Source organism: Elaeis guineensis, chromosome 6 (genome assembly GCF_000442705.2).
Source record: "Elaeis guineensis isolate ETL-2024a chromosome 6, EG11, whole genome shotgun sequence".
Lineage (NCBI taxonomy): Eukaryota > Viridiplantae > Streptophyta > Magnoliopsida > Arecales > Arecaceae > Elaeis > Elaeis guineensis.
The window spans coordinates 9,601,340-9,618,949 of NC_025998.2; the positions used below are offsets into that span (position 1 = coordinate 9,601,340).

The 17,610-nt window shown below is 41.3% G+C and overlaps 2 protein-coding genes and 1 pseudogene across 3 annotated transcripts; 1 reads left to right on the top strand and 2 right to left on the bottom strand.

Moving 5' to 3' along the window:
• Positions 1 to 1,221: 1,221 nt before the first annotated feature.
• LOC105047339 (large ribosomal subunit protein eL43z-like) lies at positions 1,222 to 4,055 on the top strand. Of its 2 annotated transcripts, XM_073259103.1 has the most exons (5): positions 1,222 to 1,376; positions 2,544 to 2,583; positions 2,686 to 2,774; positions 3,587 to 3,669; positions 3,764 to 4,055. In XM_073259103.1, the coding sequence occupies exons 1-5, from the start codon at positions 1,374 to 1,376 to the stop codon at positions 3,825 to 3,827; spliced, it is 279 nt and encodes a 92-aa protein (XP_073115204.1). In that variant the 5' UTR covers positions 1,222 to 1,373; the 3' UTR covers positions 3,828 to 4,055. The 2 variants fall into 2 exon arrangements, with proteins under 2 accessions (XP_073115204.1, XP_073115203.1); XM_073259102.1 differs by lacking the exon at positions 1,222 to 1,376 and having other exon boundaries at positions 2,538 to 2,583.
• Positions 4,056 to 6,140: 2,085 nt separating this feature from the next.
• Positions 6,141 to 7,251, bottom strand: LOC109505994 (pathogenesis-related genes transcriptional activator PTI6-like; annotated as a pseudogene).
• A 5,143-nt stretch (positions 7,252 to 12,394) lies between these two features.
• Positions 12,395 to 14,553, bottom strand: LOC105047341 (aspartic proteinase NANA, chloroplast). Its single transcript, XM_010926240.4, is given in 3 exon segments — positions 12,395 to 13,353; positions 13,843 to 13,903; positions 13,906 to 14,553. Coding segments are annotated over 3 exon segments (1,395 nt in total). The 5' UTR covers positions 14,417 to 14,553; the 3' UTR covers positions 12,395 to 12,530.
• Between the last annotated feature and the right edge of the window lie 3,057 nt (positions 14,554 to 17,610).

Genomic DNA, 17,610 nt, shown 5'->3' on the forward strand with positions numbered 1-17,610 from the left:
TAAAGGCCAACATTTTTCAATTAATATAGCTCAAATCATCTTAAATTATTTTCTAAAAAAATATTGGCAGCCAAGAAATGTTACAACAAGGTGCATGCGTCCATAGATATGTGAGCAAAACAGACATCTTCAGGCAAGATGGTTAAGTAGACAAAACGACTAAAAAATCGAATAAGAAAGTTGTAATAATAGCCTAGGCATATTACACATTATAGTGTTGTAGGTAGTTTCAGGAGGTAATCCTTGAAAGTTCCACATCGATATGTCAAGAGTGTCTATGTCTTAAGTAGCCAAGAAATCTCCTTCCCTCACGAGACGTCTTTTATCTCTCCGTGGGGCGAAAGATAAACCGTGAGGCCGCCACCACGTGGCGTCGGATCCACTCTGGTGGAGACACCGGCACGCTCCCGATCCGGACCCAGCCGAAGCGAATAATACCTCGGTACGAAAAGTACTAAGTATCAAGGAATCTCCTTCCCTCACGAGGCATCTTTTCTCTCTGGAGCAAAAGAACAAAATCGTGAGCCGCATCTACGTGCACCGGCTCATCCGGTGAGACCATTGGCACGCTCTCGATCCGGATCCAGTCGAAGCGGACATATCTCGTACCGAAAAGATATCCACAAGCTCTTGATCCATATCCACATCAATAGACATTAGTGCGTCCAAGCTATATACATACTCTTCGATATAACCATAAAGGATAATAATCGGCATTCAACGATTAAGCATATTGCTTTCATCAAAAAATTATTAATCAAATTACTATAATGTTTATATTGGCATATATTTTTATTAAAAAAATAATTATTATATTTTTTTGATGGTAAATTATTGTACGCAATGTGACTTTAAAACCTAAACAATGATACTCCAATTTGATGTTTTCTTAATATCACTTATTGTGCATGCGGTCTCACGAGAAGCCTCAAGCGATGGCGTTGCATTACTGGAGTCCAATGACAACATCAAATAAAATAGACATACGTAGATTTCATCAAATGGGATCACAACCATCCATTTTTATATCATTTGCATCGCACGTCCCAGCCGCGGGCGCGGGCTCGGGCTCTTGCTCCGCCATCTCCAGCGTCCCCCCGAATCAGTAGGGTGAATCTAGCGCGCCAAGAATCGAGAGGGTCGCAAAAGCCGATCAATCGGACGGTCAGAAACGCACGTACTGATTGCTCACCGCACACCCGAGATATCAACATATCGGACGGCTCTCAATGTTGCAATCATCGGGCCAATAGGCTCCACGGCCGCTCCCAAAACTGTCGTCCTATAAGGGACGGCGGCCCTCTCGCCTGCCCTTAGGGTTCTTGTGGGCTTTCGGCGTTCGGAGCTTCACCAGATCTCCCGCCTCCGACGCCATGGTACGCTTCGATCCCCCTCTTCTTCCCATTCCTAGGGTTTCTTGATTTTAGATCTGGTTCTAGGACTTCTGTTTCCTGTTTATCTATCTATTTAGTTGAATCTTTTCCCGTGATCCAACTTTTTTTTTTTAAAAAAGAGGTGGGAAGGAAATAAATATTAGTAGGAAGAGGATTTTGATGAGCAGAGATTCGAAGTAGAAAACGGGAGAGATTCTGTGTTGCCGAAAGTTTTCGAGATATTTTCTGGAGATGTAATTTTTCATTTGATCCTATTTTATCCAAAACATGATGAGTGTTGTTGATTTTGATAGCTTTTCGTGCTTCCATCCGTGAGTGCCATTTTGCGAGATGTATTCTGGTTCTTGGACTGAGATGGTTTGAGATATCCTAGTTGCAGGTGCATTTGATGGGAACAAAGGAATAGCTACGTATTTTTTGTTCTCAGAATTTTAGAGGCCAAAATCATAAATTTCACTTTGTTGAATAATTGTTTGCGTTTTATGTTGCATCAGTATTAGTTTTAGCTATGCGTTCGTGAATTAATATTGTGAGGCTGCGTACATAAGGTGTGAGATGTTTTATTTAATAAACTTATATAATTGGATTTAAGGATCTTACAAGGTTGCCGATTTATTATTTGCTTCTAAAAGAAGCTTATGTTGCACAAGAAATTATTCTGCTGCAGTTAGGGAGAACAAAGTGTTTCTGATGAAGATTTCATGCTAATCTCAACGAGTAAATCTACAAGTGCCATGTAAGTTCGCTATTTATCCTTAATGATACGCTTCTGGAAGACATATTCAAGATGGAAGCTACATTGGAAACATAATTAGTGGGGTACAAGGAACTGGCCCCTAAAAACTGAGAGTAATCCACAATAGAATGATCTCACAGTATGGAGCCTGATGTATAACATTTATCTAGATCTGGACATATTGCTACTTGCACCCTGTCCACCATACATTCGTCCTTATAAACTTACATCTCAGTGCATAGGTGGTGTAATTGAAGTCTCTGTTTGCTTTTGTCCTGTATGTCTCATGTATGCTACTGGAAATCAATTATTTCAATGGTTTGAGAAAGATGTTCTTATAATTGTTTAGTTGTTTGACTCATTCTGACCGGTGCTTTTTTATTTCTTTTCTTTTTTTTTTTTTTCTGATGCAGACGAAGCGAACCAAGAAGGCTGGAATTGTTGGCAAATATGGTACCCGAATCTTCATAGCTGTTTTGCCTTCCTTGTCTATTTCTACCGTTGCATTAGTTGTTGCCTATTTTCTTTTACTCACTTTCATGTTTGGGGATCCAGGTACCAGATATGGTGCTAGTTTGCGAAAGCAAATCAAGAAAATGGAAGTATCTCAGCATGCAAAGTATTTCTGTGAGTTCTGCGGAAAGGTACCACCGCTTACATCGAGGCTAACTGTTTTGTTGATTATCTTATGATATGCTAACTGCAGTATTCTTTTCTTTTGTTATTAAGTAAGAAAATTGTGTTTTAAGTTTACTCTCCCCAACATCAACTCAAAGTAGATTGAAGTCAGGTGAAAAGAGATAGGTATCAAAATATAGTTTTGTTGGTAATGTATGATCAAATCAGATTAAAGGCAATGAGTAGAATTAGTCTCTATATTCCTGTTCTTCAAAATTCTGTGATCCAAATGTAAATTCATGAAGTTTTCCAACTCTTTCATTATTAAAAAAGAAAAAGGAGAGTAAATTCCTGAATTGCTGAATCTGTGGCAGTCTGGATATTTCAGTTCAAGTTTGCAGATCAATTAAGATCTGCACATATAATGAATCTAAGGACCCCAGAGGTAAAAATGTTCTTTGTACACGTCAAAATTTTCTTAGAGTTTCCAATCTTTTTTTGGCGCAATTTCATTGTTCAAGTTCTTTTTTTTTTTTTTTTTTTTAAATCAGCTTTTGTGTTTTAGGATAGATTCCTTTATGCAATTCTGAGAGAGGAGGCTACTGGGGCAGTATGTGGTGGATGAGCGGTGCATTTTGACCTTTGTTAACCACTCACCTCATAATTATTCCAGATCCTATATTTTTCAAGAGAAGTTATTATTTCCTCTCTTTTTTTTTTTGTCTCATTTGTTTGAAAATACGTTTTGGATTTAGCCTTCTCTTTAATCTTTCCTTCTGTTAATTTGAAGGTTGTGCACACTAAATGTGTACTTTGGTAAATTTTTATGTTTTGACAGTATGCTGTGAAGAGAAAGTCGGTTGGAATTTGGGGGTGCAAGGACTGTGGGAAGGTTAAGGCTGGGGGTGCTTATACATTGAAGTAAGTGCTGTACTTTATTTTTCTGCTCTCTGCATAGAGCCATTGATATCTATCATATTTGTCTCTTATGATTTGAACCGTATGATGTTTACAGTACTGCTAGTGCTGTTACTGTGCGGAGCACAATTCGTCGGTTGAGAGAAGCAACTGAAGGGTAATTAGCAATTGGTGAATGTACGATCATGTGATTTTGGTAAGAGTGTAGTGGGCTAGGAATGGATTTCATATGTTGATTTGCACGAATTTGACTATGAACGATTAATACAGTCCGCTCGAGGTTTAATTTTACTCAGGCATTTGAATTCTAGGTTGCTTGTTATCACATTTAGCCTTCGTGATATTTGTTCAGAAAGTAATAGTCAGATCCTTGCTAAAGCAACCCGTTATATTTCTTGTGGTTGCATTCCTGCTTGAAGAGCCATGCAGGATGTTTTTCTGGATGATTTTTTTTCTTTTTCTTTGGCGAATTTCACGTCCTATTCACCCTGAATGCTGGCACTGCTTAGCAAGTAGGTTTATTCGTTGCACCTGTATATCTAAATGCACATCAGAGACGGCTCATTTTCATCTATGCATATGTTTTGAAAATAGGCACTTGATTTGCCGTTTTTGTGGGCAATGGGCATCGTGGTTTTTAAATCTTTTCAGGTCCTAGCAAGGCTAACATTTTCTCACTTGTTAGCATGATTATTGTATGCTGCCACTAGAGGTTATCAAGTAGGGTTGAAAATGGGTTGGACTACATATAGGGGTGTAAATGGATTGGAGAAAATTCAAAATCTAAATCAATCCAAATTGAATTGAGGATTGGATCGGATTTTTGGATTTTGGATTTGGAGTTAAATTTTAAAAATTTGAACTTTGGATTTGGATTTAGATTTAGTATTATAAAATCTAAATCTAATCCAAAGTTGAAACTATGAGTTCAAACCAAATCCAATCCATTTTTGTAGTTTGGATTTTTGAATTTTACGTACATACATATATGTATGTGTGTGTTTCAAATTTAATTTTTTTTAAATATTATGAAATTTATTATATTTTAATGATGTAGTTTTTTTTTAATTTATAATTTATATTTTTAATATGATGCTATTATGACATGACTTATTGAGATCCTGGGTATTGAAATTTATTTTTTATTTTTTATTACTATTATAATATTAATTGTTAAATGTAGAACGATATAAAAGAGTATTTGTAAGTTGTATATATTTCGAATTCATATAACTTACTTTTGAATTTTGATCTAAATTACAGTCTAATATATGTAAAAATTCAAAAATCCAGTCTGAATTTTTCGAATTAGATTGGATTAGACTAATAGAATATTTGGTTCGATTTTGGAGTCAAATTTTCAAGTTCAAAATACTTCGGATTAGAATTGGATTTAAGTATAATCCAATCTAATCCATTTACACCCTTAACTACATCCCTGTCCAAGTCCGGTCCAAATTATCCATCCTGTCGTCTCCAACATCTACATTAGCCCCTTTGTCTCTGTGGAGCTCATGAACGTTATCGCATCCAAGGAGCTCTTTAATTTCATCCAAACTTTCATACACTTGAGCCCCATCCATTGAGTCTCGTATGTCAGAACTCTCATCATATTCTACTTGACGCCTCCAAATCTTTGAAGAAGGTCGGGATTATTGGTGGCCCCTTTAGATCGATGACTGTCGATATAGGGCATAGGACCTTCCTCTCCAACTTGTCATCCAATTTTGCCACCAAACCTGGAGAAGTGATCTTAGGCATAAGTTCCAGCAAAGTTGGAAGAGGAATTGAAGGAATCCTCGGCTTTGGCGAGCATTGGCGAACCACTCATGGTGAGGTCTAGGGCAAAGGCGGCAATGGGGGAAGATCAAACGGACGAAAAGAGGGATTTTATAGTCCTTCGAGTTCGAGACGAAGTCATGAACAAAAGCAATAGCTAATTGGTTGATTGACTAGAATCAGGCTTGGGCTGTTGATCAAACTAAACATACTTGAGATTGGAATTGATTAGGCTATTGATTGGACTATTAATCGGGCTTTTGGGGCTATTGATCCAACTTAAATTCAGACTCAAGTCTGGGTTGGGCTAAATATATATCCAAATCCGGTCTGAAAAGCAAACAAGTCTTATAGGTAGATCTAAGCCCAGTTTAAAATGTTTTGGGCTTAGCTTGAAGCCCGACTCGAAGTTGAACTGGCCCAAGCCAAGTTTCAGCCCTATTATCGAGTGTAATTTTCTTGGGAGTCACTTGTTGTACGCATGAGGTTATTAGTAGGGGTGGATCTGGGCTGAGCTGGGTTGGACCCTACCTATACTTGAGCTCGGCTCGAAAATTATTTTTGGGTTTTAGGCCGGGCTTAGGTCCAATTATGTTATAAAAACTCAGATCCGAGCCCGATCCGAATTCATTCGAGCCAGTTCGAGATCTTGCTTGGCCCGAGCCCGGCCCAAGGTAGAGAAACCTATTGGCCATTTTCTTCCTATTATTTTTTCGATGGAATTAGGGTTCATCTGGTTCACAAGTCACGGCCAAAATCAGGGAATCAGGGATTTGAGGAAGGGAGATTCGGTAGGAGTAGAAGCCATACCTGAAACGGTGAATGGTGATGGCGATGGGTAAAGATAGAAAATCGGCATCGTCACGTCGATGATGACAGATGGTGGAAGACTGAAGATAGGAGTCGGTGATGGGGGAAGATGGAAGATGATGAGGGCATCCAACTCATTGAAGTCCACCTTCCAAAAGTACCGCTGCCGGTAGAAGTCCATTAGACATAATGACGGCTCGAAACTGAGGCCGTAGTGTCCACAGCCATCGACCATCCAATCGAACAGCATCTCGTCCCCGCTGTATCGGAGCACCGATGTTGGCAAGGGGTGAGAATCGTTGGAGGAATAGCCGTCGCTCCGTTACTCTTGCTTGTCTCCTCATTGATGGCCATCGCCTTTGCCGCCGCAGTGGGGGTTAGCAATGCTTTTTCGGTAGGGAAGTTGGTCACCGGCTTGACCCCCTTAAGCCGGATGGCAACGCTGTCGTACACATGAAAGAGGCCTCCGCGACGTCGAAGGTCCCAAGCCATACCCACTTTCACTGCATCGGGTCACGGATGTCCGCTGCCCAGCGGCCCCACGGGCGCTGCCGCACGCCTCAAAACCTCTTCCCATCCTCCGGCCACTCTGGTGCCTTCTCCACCTGTTTTGGCGATGGGAGAAGACGGAAGACAGCACCCTCTGACGGACAGACACGGACCACAGCTAGGGCATCGAATGGGGAACATGAGAACGGCATGGAGCAGGTCGCCTTCTTTAGGTTCGGTCTGGTCGTTATCCAGCTGATCGTCCGAGGATTTCATGTCACACGACTCGGCTATGTTGGGCTTTGAAGATGAATGAGGACATCTCACGGCATCCATGTGAAACAAGTCGCAAGTAGGAAAAAAGGAAGATAAGAAAGATCACCCCTCGTATTGGCTCTATGATATCCAGAACTTGACTAGCAATGCATGATACACCATACCTATCACCTTAATTTGTACCGGATACATTGTCATTTTCCAACATAGTACCGATACGGAATCCACGTTGGTGAACGTAAAGTGGATAAATGATTAACTAGTATTTACTCAAAATAAAATGTAACAAGAGTACGGAGCAGATGGTATGTAAAAAGAAACAAATAATAAATAATAAGAAAGAATGCTGGATGAGGGATAGAGTTGCATGCTTTTTTTTTTTTTTTCCGGCTTTCTTCGTTGGAACTCTGGCCCTTCTGATTATAATAAAGCAGGCTATAAAAGAGTTGTACGTTATAAAATAAGCGTTCAACTCTTAAAAAAAGATATTCATGTGAGATATAAAAAAATTATAAATGGTTGTGCATGCTGATCACGACCTGTCCTTTAATGCAATTAGGATGGCATCATTCCTATGGTATGTACCCTCTAACTTGGCACTTTTTGAGCAAAATAAATTTAGATTTTGTAGAAAGGATGCTTGCGGACGTCACCGATGGCTTCAAAGAGATAGACAGCGAGAGGAATGCATTAAAGTGCATCTTAAAAAATTTGAAAAATATTGTTTAGTGAAACAGCCAACAGAGCATGATAATTTGTCGTGCGGAAGTAAATATTGGAAGATAGGAATATTATAGAAACTAGGGATGCTTAAATGAACTTGCCAACCTGCTTAGGTATTAGAAATGGCTAGCAAGCAAAATCAAATTGAATTAATCTATAGACCAGTTTTCTTTCCTTAATCTTTTGATTGTGATGAGATAAAACAATGGCAGTGCTTCGGTTTTGAAAGAGATTGAAATACTATGGACTATAGACCGGAAAATTCTACCGAGCAAAATATACATAGTTCTCTCTACCTTTCATGTCTTTTCCTCTAAGGTCATCACAACGGTTTGAACAATCAAAATTGTTTACTTTAAGGAACAGACCCTACTCGCTGATTCAAGAAATCATACCCCCCCAAAAAATAACCAGTCTGCAAATTATCACCAATTATTGGACCATAACTCTGATCAATTGCCCAAATTGCCAAGCTGCTAATTCTATATTCATCCTTATAAAATTTGTTTTCTTCATGTGAACAAATTGAGCTCCCACTTCAAATGCAATTGCCATTCGGGGAACTTGTGTTATGTCGAAATCAGGAGCCAACAAATGAGAGCATACGTCTGATTCTATTACTATTACATTGTTGTATAGTAATTCTGCATATTTAGCACGTAAAAAAGTGGTGAAGGAAGAGAATATATATCCAAATTTTGGTGTCCGGTGGCTGGTAAAGGAAGTGAAATTAGGAGACAATCCAAGGATTCCATCAGCATCACTGAGGTTGCTGAAATCTTGAGAGCTATATCCAATCATCATGTCATGAAATTGTAGGTCCAATCACTAGAGTGTCACAGTTTTGGTAGCCTAATAAGCTGTTGTTGATGTAAGCATAACTGCAGAGACCATGGGTGGAGAATTGATTGGTGCCGGTGCAAACAGGTGATGAACAATATGTAGGAGCAAACTTGGAAGATTGAGACTAATTAAAGATGTGATAAGACAAGTCATTGTTATGATGATATGAGAGGCAATCATATGGTAGACCCAGGTGGCGTCGCTGCCGATATAAGGTAGAGATTATTGGGATCTCAGTGGATGGGTTCAATTCATAATTCTCGTCCACTCTCAAAAGGACAAAGGGATAAGGAGGCCTGGAATCAAAAGATCAGGTGAGAGACGAAGAAGAAATGAGACCATTGGAGGTTGCAGCATCGAAGAACAGAAGCTCAATTTAAGCAGCAGCTTGCTGTGGTTTTCTCAAGGTGGGGTCACAGAAGCAAGAGGGCTCTTGCTCAAGTAACGTGGAAAAGAGTTCGTCATTTGATATGAACATCGACATGAGCATGCATTGATGGACGGTTAGGAGGTCAGGATTAGATGCATAGGCATAAAACAAAGAGCAAAGAGCGGGTTCTTTGTGGTACCCGTGATGCACCACACTATGCGATGCTTTGTATGCACCATCTATCGCACGATGAACAATTATATGTGGCCGGATGTGATATGCATCATATAGCCTGCATTCATTTATGACCGTCCATTGTGCAATGAATGGTACGTATGGTACACTACATAGGATCTGAATCCTAAAATAAAACTGTCATGGCTAAAATAAGAAAAGACGGGTGCTCACGCATCATGTCTTCAATGAAAATTCTGAACCTACATCACCCACAATCCGATCCATGGCTCCTCGTTCCTAGTATTGATTGGGTACTACTTGGGCATTAATATGGTTTCTCGAGGGCTGTCTTTAACTTCAACTTCAGGATGGTAAATCGCACGGAAAAAATATGAAGCATCAGATTTTTTTTCTTCAGGAAAAAAGTAGTACTATCAGGACAACCTATTCAAAATACAAAAAGAATTAATATTGGAGGCAGCTAGTGGTACAAAATGGCTTCCCATGTCCAAATCGTAGCTCCAATGGCAATACCTTAATCCCAAACTCCTTCCAGCACGCAACAGTACTCTTAACCATCATGGTTTCTTCTTTCTATATGCATTTATTCTTTATTGTTTATTTATTAGAAGGTGCTAATCCTCACTTTTTCTATTCTGTATCTACCCTATCCTTGGAGGGTTGCCTTCTACTGGAATCAAACTTCACTTCCTTAGCCAAGTGACACAGGATGATACCATCCGACCAAGCACTTCATGATGCTGATATGTAAGAAGTTAGAACAGTCAAATATTGAAATTACGGGCATCCGGTTAATGGTACACTAGATTTTGTGAACATTCTGTTTTCGTTATTCGGTTCTCTGACGAATAATAATACATTTCATGAGGATAGATGGTGTCAAATACATCTCATAAGTTATTCTAATCTAGCTAAATTTCAATGTTCCTCAGGGTAATGACAACAAGAGCTAAATAATGACTTCAGCTCCCTCTCTGTGTTTGTGTGTGCTGGAAACTCCTGGGAATGGGCTCCATTGAGATGTGACTCCATCTAGATCAACCTTAGATAATCATCCATCAAATGCTCCTCTTCGTATATAGATCACATGCATTGCACCACATTCGTCCATCCATATCTATCAAGAAAAAGCAAACAACGACTAGAGAGCTTTTATGGAAGTCATCACTGGAGTGGTCAAAAGATAGCACCGTCCTACAATTGTCGGATCATTTTATTGTAATGGAGCTTGAATTTTACTCTTAAGGGGGCAGCAACTACAACAATATCAATGGTTGAAGGTTAGGATTATTTTCTTTGCATTCAATCTATTATCTCTCTCTTTAGCCTTCTGCTTGTTATAATAATAACATTATTCTAAAACATTTCCTTAAACTATTTGAAAAAAGGTGGTGCACTATGAACCACCTGACATCACCATTTGAGAGAACTCCTTGGACGTGCTCTTCCACACACGGCTGGCAACCAAATCTGCGAGAGGAGGAAGTCCTAACAAAATTGACAACCTAAAACAATCTTCTCAATTAGTGGCTAGCAGCTGGATTTGTCAAGAAAGTCATGAAAAGCCCATCCGGCCTCTTTCTTTTCTTTTTTTTTTTTTATCTGTTGTTGTTGTGTTGGTAACTGGGCATATGTCAAGTATTCAATTCAGTTCATTTTCCTTAGCAAGACTTAACGTGATGCACGTCGAACCTAAACAAGTGCGACATGCACATCATGCGGGCGAGTGCTGTCCGCTAGCATGAGAACGTGCTTCTGTCCGCTAGTTTGCAGCCAATCTACATCCTGTATGTCCTTCGTAGCTAATTGTAGCAACTCAAAAGAAAGATCTACCCTTGTGTCATTGTAATAGCTCATTTGGAGGTTTACCATTTCTAATTATTGGCATACTTTAGGAAACGGTCAAAAGAAGCTGCAAAGAAGAAGGATAGGCCAACTAAATGAGTTTTCCTGAAAGAGTCTTTCAAGGCCCTGTTGGTTATCCATGGATAATCTTGCAGGTGAGTGAAAAACATATGAGAAGTTAATGCTTGATGAAGAGGAGAAACTATGATGGCGGAGAGATGCAACCAATCAAATTATCCCTCATTTTTGGGATGATAGATTTTTTGCAAAACAAATAATTTACCTTATTTCTATTTTTTTTCAGGGATTATGAATATCATGAGTCCCCTTAATTTGGATTTTTTTTTTTCCTTTTAGGCATATTGTTCATTATACTATGCCTCATTAGCCGCAAGGGTTATTTGTTAATAATTTATGTAGGCATTCAAACAAGCTCATAATAAGAATATTGTTTCCATTACTAAAAAAATGAAACTCTCTCATCAAGTTCCCTATCTTTTACTATATTTTTGTATGGATGATGCCGGTTAGGGAAAGAATAGATGGCTGATATTCTGATCTTTCTTCTAGGAAAGAGAAAAAAAAATAAGTAAAACGGACGGAGATAAGTGGAGTGCCTCATGAAAATTCTAAATGCAAAAAAAATAATGTAAGTAATTTTTTTTTTTTTAAAAAAATCAATCAAGTAGAGCATGGACTTGGCAGTCTAATGAGACACATAATTTTAATTTTTAAAAGAAGCAATTTGAAAATAATAAACAACAGTGCAACTATAAAAGGTGGCGATACTTTTCAAGAATTCATATTATACTTTAAACCATGCATACAGATAATTGTCATCATAGGATCCATCCAAGAAAATTGCATGATTTATAATTAAACAATACAATATCAGCCAAAGAAAGTGCGGAATTATCTTCTTGCTGTGCCTTTTTCATACGTGGAAGTTCTACCTTTCTATGTTTCCTTCTGCCATCTTTGGTACCCTATTGAGTTGATCTTATCTCTTTAATACTCTGTAAATTCCATTAATAATTCTTTCTTTTTTTTTTAATAAATTTTGTGATTATAATGGACCCCTGGAGCAGGTTCCAATGGACAGTTTTCCGTCTCCAGCTGTCCAAATGCTAGAACTTGAATTTCCTCAATAAACATGTCCCAAATTGGTGTGCTAATTAATTAGCTCATGCCTCTTGCCAAAATAAAACACTCAAATCAACATAACAAAAGCACCGTTGGTCTTAGATCTTGATACTTTTTTTAAGGCACGCGTCGCTTTCTACCATGGACCACCGTTACAACACCAACCTTACGGTGTACCCATCCTTTTCAAATCACGGGCGGTTTATACCACGGCAGACGGTCTCCAGAGAGCTCAGCCACCAGACCCCCACATCCAATCATTCACAATCCAAAACTAATCTATACATCCCATCTTATTGTTACATCACACATACGTCATTAATATCAAACAAAGAAAAGAGGAAATTTAAATCCACAGGAGAGAAGAAAACAGAGATTGGAAATCTGATCAATATGGAGCACATGTGGACGCTTGAAATCTCAGCCGTCGATTCTTTATATCGAACTCCCATAGGTGCTCCTGCTGAAGAATATTCCCTATCGTGCTCACCCCCGGCCACGGTGCCGACGTGAAGCCGATGCACTTCACGCCGTCTGCCACGTCGATCACGTAGCTCTTAGCCGGCGGCTCGAGCCAAGCCGCACCGTGGAAATGGACCACCAACTTGGGCACCACCGCCGCCGGGATGGCAGCCGTCCAGTTGTAACAGTACTCGAACTGCTCCACGCCCACCCTCGGCACCCCTGCGAGCCGCCGGCTCAGAGCCGACACCACGGCATCGTACGCCGGCTTGGCTAACACCGTCAAGCTCGTACCGGAGTCCAGTATCGCTCCTCCTCCTTTCTCCACATCCCAGACGCTCATAGGTATCTTTAGCACCTCGCCGTCGACGGAGATGCAGGAGACCCTGACGGAGTAGTACGGCTCGAGCCACGGCTCCATGAGAAGCTCGGTTTGGCGCGCCTCGGAGGGGATCAGCGCGCCGTTGGGGCCGAAGGTGAGATAGCTCGAGATGTTCTTGGGGCTAAGGTGGTCCACCAGGCAATAAGAGAACTTCCCCCCGAAAAGTTGGGTGGCCCGCGAGGCAAAGGAGATACCGCTGTGCCCCAGCCCCAACACCCCGTCGGAGGAGCGGAAGCTCAATCCGGCGAACGAGGACGTGCACCCGATGACCAGCCCTTTCAGCTTCGCCTTCTGATGACTGTTGGATAGCATCACCGTCGCCGATTCGTGCGCATAGATGCCCCGTGCCGCCGATCCGTCCGAGTACCTGTCACCAACCCGGTTAGTTAAAACCCGCCACGGGACATCTCACCTGTCAGTTGACGGGAAAAGACACCGGGAAATCTGTCGCGAAGAATCGTTTCGGAACCAAAGAAACGATCTCCAGACCGTAACCTTCAGCGTATATGACTCGCACGTATTTATTACTCCAAGCGCTCTAATCGAACGAATGGTGTCGGATTTCCGATTACAGAGTCGTTCTTGGATACACAGACGAGTTAGAACAGCACAGCATTATAGCAACTAAAATAATGACACGTGTCTCTACTAAAGTCTAAATCAAAGACAGCTAAGAGCTCAGATGGAGACATTAATGCTATCAAGCTTAGCTGCAGTGCGTTGGGAACCTACCCTCCGTTCAACCCGCTCCGAACAACTTGTGTACCTCAGAATAATTTCACAATTTTTGATTGATAATAATCATGAAAATTTAATTTGTGGGATTGGATGGATGGTGGTGCATGAGTATTCTTACCCGTAATCGTAAGCGCAGGGGCTCGACGGGGAAGGACACGTGGCGAGCGAGAAGGGGAGGGAGGTTTGCACATGGCCGACGAGCAGCGGATCGGATCGAACGACACGGACTTCTCCGGGCGGAAGACCCTCCCGCCAGCGCAGCGCCGGCATTTGCGCCGGTCGAAGCTGCACTTCACCCACGTGAGGTCGCTGCCGGTGTCGGCGACCAGCACGAATTTCTGCGCCGGCGTGCCGAGGCGGAACCGGACGAAGTACTGCCCCGTGTGGGTGTACGCGCCGGAGGACAGCGGCATTGCGAAGGAGTCCGCCGCCGAGGTGGCGTTCTCGCAAGCCCTCCGCTGCTGCCGGTGGCGGCGCTGCCAGATGGTGCCGGAGATCATCCGCTGCCGGAGGTGGTCGCTTTTGACGAGGTCCCTGACGTAGTCGAGGCGGGTCGCGGTGGCAAGGGGCGGCGGGCGGCGGTGGAGAGGGATGCGGAGGGAGGTGGAGAGGGGTTCGGCGGACGCCGGCGCGGCGAGGAAGGCATCGAAGCCAATGAGGAGGGAGAGGAGGAGGAGGAGGAATGGAGGCATTTGTTGGGGGATAGAGAGGCAATCGAAGAGGAGGGGTTAGAGACGTAGAGGTGGATAAGGGGTAGAATGGGAATGGTGCTACGAAAATTTCATTCTTTCCTCCCTTCTCTTCCTCTCTTCTTCTTCTCCTCCTCCTCCTCTTCTCTCCGTGGCTTGAAAGCATTCTATCCGCCTTCTTCTTTAAATTTATCTCCAGCTCGTCCTATAAGCTCGTTGTCAGCAAAAGGACGCGGTTTTTACCGTCTTCTAATTGTTTTAAATTAAGGATCAATAAAATAAAACTTCAAATCTTAAAATAAAAGGTGATAAATGTACTCCCTATTTTTGCTAGGTCGGCAGATAGGCGGCTTGTGCCTCTGGCAAATAGGGTTGGGCGGGAGATCGAAGGGCGTGAGTCTGGGCACAATAATTGCGTACAGTTGGAGCGCTTCTAGAGCGCCGGGATTCGGCGCAGCTTGGAGCTTTCTTCGCATGGGAGACAAGCTAACGTGCGCCGCTAATTTTTCTAGCGTCCACGTGTTCTCTTACGGTAAATTTTTTTTTGAGGATGACTCTACCATTATCATCATTTGACTCAAAAATGATACTAGATGATCCAAAATAATCTCTCATTTAGAATATCTGAATCTTCTTTCATCGTACTATTACAATTAAATTCATCATATTTATCAGGAGAACAATTCTGTAGCAGACTGGATGATAACTTTTGTGGCTGACCACTCTAACGACTGGTTCTGAATAGAGGATAGAGATTGTCCGCTAGTCTTGTGAGATTTTTATATCTTTATTTGTTAGACTGCTCTCGCATCAAACTGATGTGACCGACTGTTTGTATCAAAAAAAAAAAAAAATTCGATTGAGTGTTCTTAATCTAAATTACACCCAATCTTTTTGGCACTCATTCTATATGTGAAGTTCAAAAGCCTTTTCCCTCCTTGTTCTTTAATATGAATTCAAATATTGACTTGGATTTCAATGACATGATTTATGGAGTTTTAGAGCATTGAAGCTAGACCAATTAGTTTTGGTTAGCTCTAAAAGGTTAGTACGAAGTATGCTTATTTTTTAGAAATAAAAAACACATTGTCCATGTTTACAAGCAATAGTGTTACTGATAACTCATCTTGAGATGTATGTTGAGATGTCTTGGAATGCATATAAGTTCTTAAATACAACTAATGTGCATTTTAAGATATACTGTATCCAACTCCTAACTGAATTGAAGATAGCATATGCTTGTAGGATGGTAAATTATGGATTAGCCAACACACCATTCTCATCAACCATTTTCTTACATCTTGGTTAGTAAATCATGATATCTAATTGAAAGGGTGGAGCATTAGCAAGATAAAATTAGAAAAAGTAAATAAGAATAGGATAACTTTATTTTAACTCTTTTGTCTACGTAAAGTTATATAGTTATCTGAATTATCTCAAAAAAAAAGTTTTATTTTCTCAGACAACGAAATAATCAGGTCCTTTCCCATATTATCTTGCAACCAAACATCGCATCACAGCCAGCTTGCTTCTTGATTTAGAACCTACATCCACCTGCCTACCGAATCCTTCTATCAAAGTTGCAAGGCATAAACTAAAATCGGCAGCTACTACGGGCTGAGTGCATGGACCGCGGAATGTGTGGGAGGAAGGGAAGGACATGGGCAGCGCAGTATGGATAAAGAGGGGTGTGTTTTGTTACCAAAAAAAAAAAAGAGGGGTGTGTTTAGGTATGGTGGTATGTTGGTGGTCGTGTTGACCACGGATGGGTGGGGGTGAAGTGGACAGCTGGCAAGCAGTAGAGGGGTCCGTAATAATTTAAAAGGCGCTCAGGTAGGCCGGGGGAGCCAATTGATGGCGTCGCAGGAGCCGTACGATGGGACTTCGACGGCTGACATCGCATGTTTCGCAGGCTAGGAAACTCCCTCTTTTCCGGGTCCCACCACCATGTTCGGAACCGGGCGGTGGTCATCGCCGCACATCGTGGAGATGCAGGCGGTGGGTCCCATACACGCTGAAGCCGCTGGTGTGGCAGCTTGGAGGCCCCCGTCTCTCCCCTTGCAGGGAGATCAACCCTACGGAAGACTTGAACAGGAGGACTGCTGAAGCTTGTAGGGAAGGGAAAGGAAGCTTGCAAGGATGGTGGGTGTGTGAGAGAGAGAACAGATAGCGGAGAAGCGAAGAAGTGTGGGAATTTTTATTGCTTGTCCCTTGTACGCAATCTTATCACTTGCTTGATAAGCCAAAGCTTCCATGGCTCCACACATCTGGAAATGGATATTGTTCTTCGTAACATGCATGCTATTTTAGCACGGTAGCATTCTTGTCACTGCTTGGGAAAGTGACCCTATTAACAATATGACAGATGTTTTTTTAGGCCTCAGCTATGCATGTTTCTAGCCTAGTGCTTTGTAGGTGCCATGCATTTCTATCATCGCCTCTCCCTCTCGCGCAAAATGTTCATGATTTGTTTGTGATTTAATTGAGAATAATTCATCAAATGTAAGTTAATGTTGCTTACTTTTCTAAACAGTGATTTTTTTCCGATATGGTCTGATATTCATGTCTCTTACTTTTGTTATACCGATAAATATACATAAATTCATAAAGCTTATCTTCTTTATTTTCATTTTCTTCCATTTTCTATAATCTAAATTTTCCTCAAATCATTATTTGGAATTCTTTAAAAAACAATTCTCTCTCCCCGCAACTAGCTTGGAATTTTCCATGATATGATAAAATAATGGTGAAGAAACTCAAATGTGTAAAATAAAATTTTAAACAAAAAAAAAAAGAAAAAGGAAAACACAATGAAGGCCTAGGAAATGGCCACTTATTTGTTACTGGTCTAGCCCAAGGGGTCTACCTGCCTTGTTGAAGGGTTTCTAGGCATAAGAATTGGTCTTTGAGATTCATTGCACAAACCTCTTGACAGAGGATTAGACCTTGATTTACTCAAGCCCGTACCGCGTCCTTCACAAGAATCTCGCGGTCCGCTAGTCCAGCGATATCGCATTCATACCAAAGCACAATTTTTTTCCTCCAACGAGTAAGGCTAGCCTACACCACAAGGATACAATAGTACAGGTAGAGACTACTTTCCAGCAAATATAAAATTGCCTTCCGACTTTTTATCGATAAAAATATAGAAGCATTCAACGACCAGTAGCCTGCATCACATGGGACAGTTGTGCTAC